Source organism: Poecilia reticulata, linkage group LG2 (genome assembly GCF_000633615.1).
Source record: "Poecilia reticulata strain Guanapo linkage group LG2, Guppy_female_1.0+MT, whole genome shotgun sequence".
In the NCBI taxonomy this organism is placed as follows: domain Eukaryota; kingdom Metazoa; phylum Chordata; class Actinopteri; order Cyprinodontiformes; family Poeciliidae; genus Poecilia; species Poecilia reticulata.
This window is the reverse complement of record NC_024332.1, coordinates 45,798,858-45,810,872: the sequence shown is the minus strand read 5'-3', so window position 1 is coordinate 45,810,872 and position 12,015 is coordinate 45,798,858. Positions and strand designations below refer to the sequence as shown.

General features: G+C 47.4%; 2 protein-coding genes across 3 annotated transcripts in view; one reads left to right on the top strand and one right to left on the bottom strand.

The window, feature by feature from the left end:
• The first annotated feature begins 382 nt into the window (after positions 1 to 382).
• On the top strand, positions 383 to 4,460 carry ybey (ybeY metalloendoribonuclease). The gene is made up of 4 exons (XM_008404219.1): positions 383 to 985; positions 1,905 to 2,036; positions 2,740 to 2,808; positions 3,506 to 4,460. Exons 1-4 carry the CDS (start codon positions 776 to 778, stop codon positions 3,599 to 3,601), a joined length of 507 nt encoding a protein of 168 aa, XP_008402441.1. The 5' UTR covers positions 383 to 775; the 3' UTR covers positions 3,602 to 4,460.
• Positions 4,360 to 12,015, bottom strand: part of usp37 (ubiquitin specific peptidase 37) — a 10,417-nt gene continuing 2,761 nt past the window's right edge. Inside the window, exons 7-24 of one of the 2 annotated variants that reach the window (XM_008404218.2) lie at positions 11,767 to 11,855; positions 11,148 to 11,241; positions 10,924 to 11,076; positions 10,725 to 10,856; positions 10,531 to 10,654; positions 9,058 to 9,299; positions 8,847 to 8,964; positions 8,678 to 8,757; positions 7,914 to 8,078; positions 7,784 to 7,837; positions 7,303 to 7,444; positions 6,993 to 7,215; positions 6,300 to 6,472; positions 5,967 to 6,027; positions 5,768 to 5,883; positions 5,625 to 5,694; positions 5,412 to 5,550; positions 4,360 to 4,691 (exon numbers count right to left, since the gene is read on the bottom strand). In XM_008404218.2, coding sequence (XP_008402440.1) covers positions 4,604 to 4,691; positions 5,412 to 5,550; positions 5,625 to 5,694; positions 5,768 to 5,883; positions 5,967 to 6,027; positions 6,300 to 6,472; positions 6,993 to 7,215; positions 7,303 to 7,444; positions 7,784 to 7,837; positions 7,914 to 8,078; positions 8,678 to 8,757; positions 8,847 to 8,964; positions 9,058 to 9,299; positions 10,531 to 10,654; positions 10,725 to 10,856; positions 10,924 to 11,076; positions 11,148 to 11,241; positions 11,767 to 11,855 — 2,263 coding nt within the window. In that variant the 3' untranslated portion in view covers positions 4,360 to 4,603. Of the gene's footprint in view, positions 4,692 to 5,411; positions 5,551 to 5,624; positions 5,695 to 5,767; positions 5,884 to 5,966; positions 6,028 to 6,299; positions 6,473 to 6,992; positions 7,219 to 7,302; positions 7,445 to 7,783; positions 7,838 to 7,913; positions 8,079 to 8,677; positions 8,758 to 8,846; positions 8,965 to 9,057; positions 9,300 to 10,530; positions 10,655 to 10,724; positions 10,857 to 10,923; positions 11,077 to 11,147; positions 11,242 to 11,766; positions 11,856 to 12,015 lie in introns of both variants that reach the window. The other variant, XM_008404217.2, reaches the window with a different exon arrangement.

Below are 12,015 nucleotides of genomic sequence, written 5' to 3'. Positions count from 1 at the left end.
CCCTATGGCTCCGCGCCTGGACCTGTTTTGTTTGAAAATATTTACCATGTCCATCCATCCATTTTCTTTACACCCTTGTCTCTTAGTGGGTTCGGGAGGGTTGCTGGTATATTTACCATGTAAATTCTTGAATTTATCCAAACTGGACTAGATGGATCTACAACACCATGGTGAAACATCATTACTGGTGTTAGAAAATGGATGGATAGTTTTACTCTCTTCCTCTCTGTCGTTTCTCTTGAGTATTTCTTCTATTTATCTTAAATTTGTACATTTCTCTCTCTCTCTCTCTCTGTGTGTGGAGTTAATCATTAGTCGAATCTCTCAGCTCATATAGAGTTTAAATGTAAACAAATGTATCTTCTAACGACTCGTATGAAACTTAAATACAAACAAATTCAACTGATAATTAACTACCAGGTTGCGCAAAGGTTGGCACGTATAGCTCAAATGAACATTAAATGTAAAAATACTGTTACATTTAATGAAGTGCATTTTAAGACTAAATATCGTCAGCATTTAGATTCTGAATTGAGGAAAATGTTGAACTAGCCCTTTAATCAAGTGTCAAACCGGAAGTTGTAAGTCAGAAGCCAACTTCAGCACCGGCTTCATGGTGTCACCTTGAATTGTGTTCTGAATGACTGACTCTGAATGAGGCTGTTCTCCTTTACTGAGAGGCTCAGTGTTGGTTCCTATCAGCAGCTAAAGGCTCGGTTCGGGTTCGTCCATGCCGTGAGGTTCCGCGTCGCGTCCATCTCCTACTCGGCTCAAAATGGGAGTAGTTCTGCGGAACCTTCAGAAGGTGGTTCCTCTCCGCCGCGCCAGGCTGCGCAGGGACGTGGACACGCTGAGACACATCCTGGGCATCCAGAAGTTTGACCTGGGCATCATCTGCGTGGACAACCGCAGGATTCAGCAGATCAACAACCTTTACAGGAAGAAAAACGCGCCGACAGATGTCCTGTCCTTCCCGTTTTATGAGGTAACCGATTCCGTTAGTTGTTAAATATGGCTGTTAAATGTACAGCAATAACATTACCGATGGAGTTGCTGTCAAACAAAGTCTATCTAATCTTTAATTAACTTTAAAATTATATTAATAATACATGACAGAACCATATTTTTATTTTTGATTTTTTTTTATTCTGAAATTTTTAGCCAACTTCCTGTGTGACTTCGAAAAAAATCGGAGTCTTCGGTTGCTATGATTCCCGCATTTTCTGGAAAGAGGGACGATGGAGCAGCAACGGCCGTTAAAGCCTTAAAAACAGTCGCTGTGTTTAAAACTCAAAGTCGTTTAAAACTCTGCCTAAGTGGCAGAACCTTCTAGCGACCACAGAGGGGAAAGTTTATGTGTGTGCGGTGTTTTATTCCAGAGATATGGAAGATTAAATTAACGGGATTGAAAGAAAAAAAAAATAGCGCCTGAAATCAGTGGCGCTCCCAAAGGAGAGGCCCGGGGGCACACAGCCATATTCTAATATGACAACACAAAAGTAAAACCCTTTTAAGATACAAATACATAAAAATAAGTGTATTTTTTTGTTCCACTTCAATTTTTTCGGTTGTGAGCTGACAGAATACGATACTGAATTGAAACACACCGTGGGACAACTAGACAAAAATCTTATTTCTGTATCTGCATCATATGGAAGCCCATTTCTGCCTTGAAATAAAATATAAAAGCCTTACTAGAAGTTATAATTTCTAGCTTTAAATACTTTTTTTTAAAAGTTACGATTATGTGATACTAGAGCAATACTCCTTAGAGAAACGATGTGATATTTTCTGTCAATTATGTCTTTGAAAGTCAGAATTATGAAATGATGAACCAACTCAAGTGCCATGTGAAGGTTTTCCGTAGCTTTCAGGTGAAGTTATTTCCATCCGTGTTCCTCCAGGACCTGAGGCCCGGTAAGCTGCCGTGTCCGCTGCACAGAGATGAGCTGAACCTGGGAGACATCTTCCTGGGGGTCGAGTTCGTGATGAATCAGTGCCAGAAAGAATCGCTGGACCTTCATGGTGCTCTTACTGTGAGTTACGAGTTTTCTATTGACTCGTATGTTCAGCTGATCACAGGTTCTCACTGCTGAAAAAATTATTTAAGAGCAAATTTACACCAATAAACTGAGAAAATTAGAAAAGAAATTCCATATTTACAAGAAAAAAAGCTGGAATTTTCTGTAAAAAGTTTATGGAGCTTATAAAGTCAGACATTTGCGACAAACAACAGAAGTCTTTAAGACTGAAGTGGTAAATCTGAGACCAGCGTCTGGATATTTTCCAGACTGGAAGCCGTAGCTCCGGGCTTTTCTCCTGGATCAGAACATTTCTCGGGTTCAGATTTCTGCAGCTTCCTCCTCAGTCTCCGGTGTTTTCTGGATCCGGTTCAAGGTGAAAGGTCAGTCTGGACCTGGAGGATTTGGCTCTGCTGCAGGAAAACAGCCTGGATTTACCAACTACACTGGAAAATATCCAGATGTTGGAGGACTTTTGGCGTTTCTCTTTACAAATGCACAAATTTATATTTTAGTGAAATTCCAAGTTTTTTCTTCTTCTGAATTTCTGACATTATGTCATAAATAATTCTACATTTAAGCTGTTAATCAAAGAAAATAGTTTTTTCTTGCACATTAACATTTTGACAGAGAAATAATTCTTTCCTTGTAATTATGTGAAGTGAATCTAGAAATGTACTCGGCCGTTGTTTTCATCTCTGCTCTGCTGCTCCTGCAGGCCGTCACTGCTCACGGGATCTGCCACCTGCTGGGCTACCGGCATGAGACGGAGGAGGAATGGGCCGAGGTGAGTCCGCAGCTCACCGACAGGCGGCCATGTTGTTGTTCATTATTGATCGCTATAATCACTCCTGATCAGATCAGACGGTTCTGTTCAGCTCAGAGTTGCATTCAAACTTTGATCCGTATCATTTTGATTCAATTCAAAAGTACTTTATTCCAAATACAAGTTAAATATTGTCATAACTTATCTTCACAAAGTCGCTGTGAATGATGCAGTGGGCAGGAAGGATCTCCAGTACCAGTCAGTCTTGCAACAAATGTGAAGAGGCCTCTGACTGAAGCCTTGTGCCAACGGCTGCAGATGTTTAAAGTCTGCCTGGTGGCAGAGATGCTGGAGTAGGGGATGAGATCAACTTCCTCCTCCTCTCTGCATCCTTTTCAACTTGTCTGGGGTTTGGGGTCAAAGTTCAGCTGTTTCTTGAAATGGTAATGAGCTGCTCTGAGTGGTAAAAACAACATCTAGTTACCATGGTTACCCAGAGAAGGTGTCGCTTCCTGTGATCCCTGACAGAAACATTCCAGATGAAGAATCTCTTCATTCCTGGATCTTCTCTAAGGAGGGAGAAATGATTAGGAATATTCTCCTAAACAGGATTTTTAAATCGTTTTCATGTCCAAAATGTTTTAACCGTTTTAACATTTTACCAGTAAATGTATGGATCAGCCAGCTGAAGGTCATCAATGACGACATTTTGTTGCAGATGCTGCAGAGGGAGCGATACATCCTGAGCGAATACAACAGACTGACCGGCCGCCATCTTGAGCCGCTCATGAAGGCGTTCAGCCCGGAAACGTGACGGCGGCGGTTCGGCGCCGCGCTCAATGTTTTTGCACCAGTTCAACCCACTGCTGAAGTTCAATGGTTTCTATGTAAAAACACCGACTGCTGGAAGGACATTTACAGCAGAACAAAAGCTGAACCGGTTATTTAAAAAAAAAGAACTAATCCAGTTTGTTTTGACTATAATTTTATTAAAATCTGCTTTCAGGAAGAATCAGTCGAGTATGAAGGGTAGAAAAAGCTTCTCACTCTCACTGCATAAATACATTTCAGCCTCTTGACGCTCAGGTTTCACTCAGACGGCAGGAGGTCCGGCTGGACTTCAGCTCTGCCCAAACCGCTCATGTTAAAAAGAAATCATCTTATGCGGGTAAATTATGACCGACTTGTTTCATTTTACAGTGGATTAAAAACTATAAACAAGGATTCTCCTCTAGATAAATACTGAAGAAACAGGAACAGTTTCTCCTGGGCCGACGGGCCGCTACGCTGCAAACACCAGAACCATCTGCTAGCTTTACACAAACGAAGGTCCAAACATCCAAAACCAAACAACGCTGTCAAAATAAAGCTCAGAAACACGTTTAGAAAAGTTCTCTTAGGAGGCACAAGTTCAAAACCCAGTAATGCCGAGTCCAACTCAGGAGCTCAGTAACTAACGGACAGAACCGAACACAAAGCAGCACCAAAGCAACGGAAAGCATCCGAGCCAGAACCTACGTATTGCACCAAACGGACCCGCTAAACACAGCAAGCCTCCAGCTCTGCCACAGATTTACTCCAACATAGAATTTCTTTATTCAGTAGAGAACTAAAGGATCTGCAAACATGGAACCAGAACCAGCAGCTCTGCTGAAACCAGGACAAAAAACAAAACAAAGAAAAAAACAAAATGGCCTCAGACACGGAGGCAAAGTTTGATCCGCTGAACGTTTGAGTCGTTAACACTTTGCCGTCTGAGTAGAGGAACAAACGGAGGACAGCGCCACCTAGCAGGAACCGGCAGGATGTGCAGAGCTCAGAGCGGCTGCAGGACGTTCCTTCCTGCTTCAGAGGCGCTGCTGGATCCGGACCGCTCCGCCTCCGACAGCTGCTCGAAAACATCCCTGAAACAGACAGACGGCCTCCGATCAGCCCGGCTGACTGCGGAGCAGCTGGAGGGTTTGGGTCGCTGACCGAGCCTCCAGGTCCTGGTCCAGCTGGTCTCCAGGGTTCTGAAGCTTTGGGCCGTTTTCAGTTTCTCAACTCGTTATCTTCACATGGCTTTTATGTTTTCCAAATTTCTCACACTTTGAGTAATTAAGTTTAGTGAATTTAAACATAGCTAAACGTGTTGTGAATACTGCATGCTGTTAAAGGGGCAGCAGGTCTTACACCCCTATCAGGTCACTGTGACCTTCAGATGTTATCAAAACGCTTTAAATGTCAAATATGACTTCAAATAAAATTTGCTTCACAATTTAGCCCCCTAGCCCCGCCCGTTTTGAGGGCGGAGCTAGGTCCACCCAGGCGTTTTGCACAGTTGAATGGTTGCCACGGAGATGAAAGGATTTCTCAAAATGTGTGAAAGTGTCGAGGCAACTCCAGGTATGTTTTAGATGAGGGAATAAACGCTAAAAAGAGTAGATTTTAGGGCACTGCCCCTTTAATCCTGAAGCATTTAACTGCCAGGGGTTGGAAATAAATCCAGGAAACGTGTCTAGTTAAATCAAGAAACTTTCTCATCATCCCAAAAAAAGATTCTGTTTAATACAAGTTCATTCCTCCGGCAGATTCCGACTTCTTAAAAAAGGGGCTCCCACTGACCCGATGGACTGAAAACTCACTTGTGCATGTAGAAGAAGATGTACCCGCTGCGGTCGCGGTCCCGCTGGACGGCGGCCTCCTGCGTGCGCGACACGTCCAGGTCGTTGTAGGTCAGCCACGACTGCTTCTTCATGTCGTAGACGTCGCTGATGTAATGTCCTGGGATGAGATCAGAACCGGCTTTAGTAGAGGAACGGCGGTGAAAACGGGGAGGACGAGGAAGAGGAGCGCACCAGAGGAAGAGCTGCTCCCGATGTGGCTGACGACGCTGATGAGTCTGTAGGAGTTGGCCAGCTCTCCGGCCTGCGGATCGGAGACCAAACGCTCAGTATTTCAGATTTCAGGCAGATTTCCAGGACAGCCGGACGGCCGTTACCTCGGCGTTCCTCTTCAGCGCCTCCGCCTCGGCTTCAGTGTACTCCATGTCCAGGACGTCCTCGTTCCCGGAGTCGTCGTCCGAACCCAGCAGCTCCGGCAGCGAGTTGTTGAACTCTGCAGGGCGACAGAAACGCTGCAGTTCCTCTGGGTGGACAGACAGACAGACAGACAGACAGACAGACAGACGCTCTGCCTACCTTGGAGGCTGAGCTCAGTGGCTCTCTTCAGGTCGTCGTCTTCCCTCATCTCCTGGGCTTCCTGCAGGAGAACGGCCGGGTCAGAGCGGGTCAGAACCGGCACCAGGCTGAACCCCCCACTTTCTTCAAGTCTAACACAACTAGTGTCAATCAACTAGGCAGCAAATCTTTTTGTTGGAGCTGCTTCTGCTTTGAAGACACTGACTATCTCTGTAGCGTCTTTAATATTTATTAATATTTATTTATTGCCGGCGGCACAAAGGAAAGGTTTTGCTGCACAGCGTTTTGTGCTGCTGGGCTCCAGCCCGAGTCGGGCGGCGGTTCTGGTCTTACGTGTTCCTGCAGGCTCTGGGCCAGCGCCTGCTGCAGCTCCTGCTCCTCCCGCTCCCGCTCCTGGTCCAGGCTGTACTGCTGGACCCAGTCCAGCTCGCCCTGCGGCTGCGCGCCCTCCGGGGTCTGGTTCTCCTTGTTCTCATCCATGGTCAGATCCAGAGAGTCCAGGACGTCTGAGCGGCACCAGAACGTGCAGAGACAAACCCAGACATGTCAGTGAAGTTCTGCTGGTCTGGGCCAAAAACAACTTTTACTCCAGTTTGTTTCACACTGAATGACATCATCAGACTGACGTGGCTCTTTAAAGGGGCAGTTTGATGTTTTCCAGGCGCATGTTGCCATTTTAAAGCACAAGCGTTAAAATGAGTTGAATAAAAATGCTGTTCTTATCAAACACGACTTAAAACAAATTCTGCTTTGAGCAAATCCACCAGCTGTTTGCTAATTGCTGCTGGCTAGTCTGAAGGAGCTGAGTGGGGGAGGAGCTGCGCCTCGAAGGCGGGGCTAGGACCACCCAGGCGTTTTGCCTTGTTGAACGGTTGCCATGGAGATGAAAACTCTCTCAAACATACATTAAAGTATCAAACAACCCTCCAGGTTTGTTTTTGATAAGAGAAAAACAGAACATGATGGAAAGATCAACATGATGCTGCCCCTTTAAAGCAGAAGCTGCTGCATTAAAGCTAGCGCCACCTGCAGGCTGCTTGCTGTCCGTTTCCAGCAGCTCCGTGTGATAAGCCAGGTCGTGAACGTCCGAGTCTCCGAACCCGGTGTCGGGGCTGCTGGTCGGCTCGTCCTCCAGCGGCGCCGCAGCAGGAAGCCCGGCTTCCTGTCGGCTCATCTCCAGCACGGCGGCTAACATCTCGTCGTCGTTTATGCCACTGAATTCTGACGAATCCATCGCCGCCGCCGCCGGCTTCTGAAAACACATCAAACTTCAAAACGACACGACCAGACGCAGAGGGCGAGACGAGCAGCGCTCAGGCGCCGAGCTGGACCCGACCTCCTCTGGACGGTCGTCCTCTTCAGGCAGGCAGATGCTCAGGCGCCGCCTGCGGCTCACGTTCACCTTCCTGGTGGGTTCGTCTTCGTAGTCCGAGTCCAGCAGGACGGAGCTGCAGCTGGAGGATTTCCCTCCAACCCTCCTGCACAAACATCACAGAAACCTTTAAAACTCGTCGCTTCAGAAGAAAACCTCAGTCACACATCAGAGAATGGAAACTCAAAATCCAGTGAATCAGAAAACTAGAATATTCAGAAAGTGTCCTAGTATAGTAGTAGAACCAGAACCGGGCTGGTGCTCAGAGGTCCAAACAGGACAGACCAGGAACCTGGAGGTTCTGCTCTGTAGAGCCACTTTGTTTTATTGGTTGATGTAACAATCTGATTTCCTGAGGAATCATTAAATCAGTTGTAACCCTTTGAAATCCTGAGATAAGTTAGTACAACCCTGGACCTCAGGTTCTGGTTCTGGTGAAACTCACCTCTGAGGAGTCGTGGAGCAGTTGATCGACTGCGACGTTTTCAGGGTTCTGGACCTTTAGGAACGGAGCAGAAACATCATCAGCTGGTGAAACAGGAAGTGGAGGTGAAGCGGCGTGCAGCGGGCCGTACGTGGCGGGTTGGGGGGTCCAGCTCAGGCTGACGGGGGCCCGGGTGCCGTCGGTGCAGTGGGACAGCAGCGTCAGGTACCGCGGGATCAGAACCTGCTGGCCCAGCTTGCTGTTCAGGGACAGCTGGGCGTTGAAGCTGTACCTCTTCAGGTGGAGGATGAGGACTCTGAGAGGAAGACACGGGTCAGCTGGTTCTGTTCAGCTCCTTCAACTGGGCCGGGTCAGACAGCGATACACCACTGGACAGGACCGCGACTGTTAGCCGCTGCAGCTAGCGCCTGCCCATTAGCTGCTATACTATAGCTAGCAATGCACACCAGCAGCCGCCATTGCTACACACCCGTTGCCATGGCAACCGACTGACAACAGCTCCACAAGCCGACAGAGAAGAAATTACGTTGAATTGCATCAAACACCAAAAAAAACATCCAAACATTTCCCACAAAGATCAGAACGTTCAGTCTGTTAGTTTTACGTTTTCAGGGTCGATGTTTGTTTTGTGATCAATAAGTGATCGTCTGAACACGGAGCTGCTTGATTAGCTCATTTAAACGTCTGTCAGACGATGAGGATCTTTTTACTGACCTGTTAAAAGTTACACATTGAGCCTCGTTATCTAGTTTCTGTAGTGCTGACAATTAATCGTAAAACATGTAAAACATGGCGTCCCCGTTGTTTGATTCAATGCATAGCAACATGTGCATACAGCAGTCACATGACCTCCGGTCCAGTAAAATACATGGCCGGTTCTGGATTCTGTGGTACCTGGGCAGTTTGCTGAACTTGTGAGTAACCGTTGCAGATTTCCCGCTGCACTTTTCACACGAATATTCAATCTCCTCCATCTGGAAACAAACAGAGCACCCAGCAGACGTTAGGTGGGTGACAGCTAGCATCTTTAGCTAAAGAGATGAGGAAGAGGAGGAGGACTGACCCTGAAGAAGAGGTCCAGGGAGTCCTGGATGGAGCGCAGCGGCAGCGTTTTCTTCCTGCGCGGCAGGTCGATGGAAAGGTCGTTGAACTGTTCGCGTTTGTTCACCACCTCACCGCAGCTGCAACACCAACGACAAGCATCACAGCCTCAGAACCGGCTGGCTAACGCAGAAACCAGGAGGAAGAGGAGCGGGAAGAGGAAGAGGTCTCACCATTTGCAGGTGATGGTGTGCTGCACCTCGAACTCCATGTTGACGGCCACGGGGCAGGTGTAGATGCGGGAGGTGTCGGCCTCGTCGCCGGGTGTCATCGCCGCCTCCGGAGCGTTGTCACACGTCACCGAGGAGGAAGAGGAGGAAGAGGAAGCAGCCGTGTCGATCGCCAGGCTTTTGTTCATCTTCTCTACGTCGTCCTTCAGCTGATCCAAGCACTGACTCAGGAACTCGTGAGCGTCCTGACCAACAGGGACAGCTTCAGGTCACGTTTGCTCATTTTCTGGCTGAATTGTTTGGACAATTATTCCGTAACCATGGCAACAAGGTATTGGTTTTAAAACTGGGAGCAGCTGATCAACATTTCCAAACCCTCAAATTATCCCTGAACTACCTGGTGGCCCATCAGACTCGGTTTGATTATTTGTCTCTCTCTCTGCTCTGAGTGAAACCAACCTGTTCCCCTCCTGGCCTGTGGGGGCGCTGCACCAACAACCACTGAAGGAAACCACACAAAACCTCTGAAGACGCTGAGAGCAACTTCCTGCTTCACCAACAAAAACGGTGTCATTTGATTTTAGCGGTTGGAGGATTTCTCTTTAGTCTTTGGCTAAAGACCACGAGCCATTTCTCCTGCTAGCGCTAGGCTAGCACGTTTGTTTTTGTTGGATTTACCCAGAATGCCCTGCTCTCCAGTCCATTCAGCCAGACTGAATCAAGAGTTCACACCTCCCCAAACAAACCAGACTTTCTAAGCAAACACACTGGAGTTGGACTAAAACGGAGCCTTTCAGAGGACCAGCAAAAGCAAATGAAGTGGATTAGCAGAGCTAGCTAACAGCTGATGTCATGTAGAACATGCTATCGTAGAGTTTCGTCTCTGCTGCGTGGATATCATGATGGTCATGAGACACACAGCAACAATCTTTAGTCAGAGGATTCTTCAGATTCGCTGCGACACTGGCTGCTACTGCAGATCCTTCCACTCCACAGCATCAACAGCAACTACACATTTAATCAAGTATTTGAGTTGAACTGAAGCAGCATTAGTGGCTTAGGGGCAACTTCAAGTTCAGTTTCAGATTGTTTTAACCAACATGAAGCTGGTTCTGTCACCATGGCAACTTATGAAGCTCCGCCTCTTCATCTCTGTAACTTGAACTTTAAAATTTGCTCACATTAGGAAAAAAAAACGAATAAACGCTTCTAGAACTTCTTGTGCTTCGTTTCCAGTGAGTCGTCTTGTTTCTGGACCTTCATGTTCACTTGATGGTCAAAGATTTTTTTTTTTAACTTTCTAAAAATCAGAGATAAAATGGCTTAAAAACAGTCTGGACTGATGGGCAGGTGAGCCTGACCTCCACTAGACGACCTTTTAGTTTCCGGTTCATTCGGCTGATTTCTCGGTGTGGGTCTAGTTAAAGTCTCTGCAGGAGCGTGTTAACGCCACAGAAAGGAAGCAGGACGTCTTACATTCTGCACGTTTCCAGAGAAGCGTTCGGCCGTGGAGGAGATGGCGTTCTTCACCTTCCTCAGCAGGTCCTTCTTGGTTTCTGGACAGGCCACATCCTTCTTCACCATCAGGTGGGCGAAGCGCCTGCAGACGGACGCGTGGCGTCAGAGATGGGGTCAAAGTTTCAGTGAAGCGGCCAGCGGGCGAGCCTCACCTGAGCAAGGCGTTGACAGGAACCTTCTTCCAGGTGATGCTCTGCTTCAGCATGTCGTTGGAGAAGGAGGGGAGGCTGAACAGCGACTGCAGGATGGCGTTCATGTAGCACGTGTTGCCCAGGTTGGAGAACCTGCAGAAAGTCACGGTTAATTTGGCGTTGGGTCAGGCTGAAGCTCGTTTGTGCTTCGGGGCCTCACCCCTGCAGGGGCGGCTGCGGCTGCGCCAGGCTGGACGGTCTCTGCTTGTTCCAGCCGTAATCCAGAGATGGACGGACTTTCTTAAAGGGAGTGGAGTGGTTGGGCAGCATCAGGCTTCTCTTGGTGGTGGAGGTCTGAGCGGCGCCGGACGCCCTGAGGACCGTCAATAAACGTCACGCTCTCCGCTGGCAGCGAGCGAATCGCCTCACCTGAGAGGAACTCACCTGTCCAGGAACGAGTGGCTCTGGCCGTAGTCTTTGGTTCCAGATCGGCTGCCGTAGAACGACGTCGGCTGAAGAGGAGCGGAGCTCAGCGGGGCTGCAGACGGAGGAGAGGAGGAAAGATGGAGGTTAACAGGAAGCCAGAGGAGCAACACGACTGAACACCGGAGCTTTTAAAGCAGCTGTCGGTTTAAAAAAGTCACAGGATTTGTTACTTATTTGAAAAAACATCACGATATTTATCAATATTCACCTTTTAAAAAGAAAAAGAAACAAAAACATAAAGCTGCTTTCAAAATAAATAAAAAATAAAATAATCACTAGTCACGTTATTGAATAAAACAAAAACAGGTTTCTAGATTTGTCACTTAAAAAAAAGAGAAAAGAAAAAGGCACTTTGAAAAAAGATTTGTTGTTACTCCCGTATTTGGAAAAGAAAAAGCTGATGAATCTTTTCTGTGTCTTTAATATTGTATGGAGTAAACCTGAGGTGTTACAGAACAATTCATCAATTCATCTTCAGAATAATAATCACAAGCTGCAGTCCTCATTCCCAGACCGTCTGAAACACATTCGGGGCGTCATCATTAAACAGTGGTGAGGCGTTGGGGGCGGAGCCAACCTGAGCTCCGGTTCTCCTCCGTCTGCTTCAGTTTATCTTTGCAGCTCAGCAGAAACTTCCTGGACGGGTCCAAAGTGGCCTTGTTGTTACTGAAATCACAAGTGATAAAGTGTTATTGTTTGCTTTCTGTTGGTAAAACATCAACGTGTCGCAGCAGCAGCTGCAGCAGCTGCAGCAGCTGCAGCAGCTGCAGCAGCAGCAGCAGCAGCAGCAGCAGCAGCAGCAGCAGCTGCAGCAGCTGCAGCAGCA

Bases quoted from the DNA above. Each gene is read 5' to 3' on its own strand.
- ybey (XM_008404219.1), top strand. From the start codon at position 776: ATGGGAGTAGTTCTGCGGAACCTTCAGAAGGTGGTTCCTCTCCGCCGC. The intron at 986-1,904 runs GTAACCGATTCC...GTGTTCCTCCAG, and splicing joins TGTCCTTCCCGTTTTATGAG to GACCTGAGGCCCGGTAAGCT. The intron at 2,037-2,739 runs GTGAGTTACGAG...CTGCTCCTGCAG, and splicing joins ACCTTCATGGTGCTCTTACT to GCCGTCACTGCTCACGGGAT.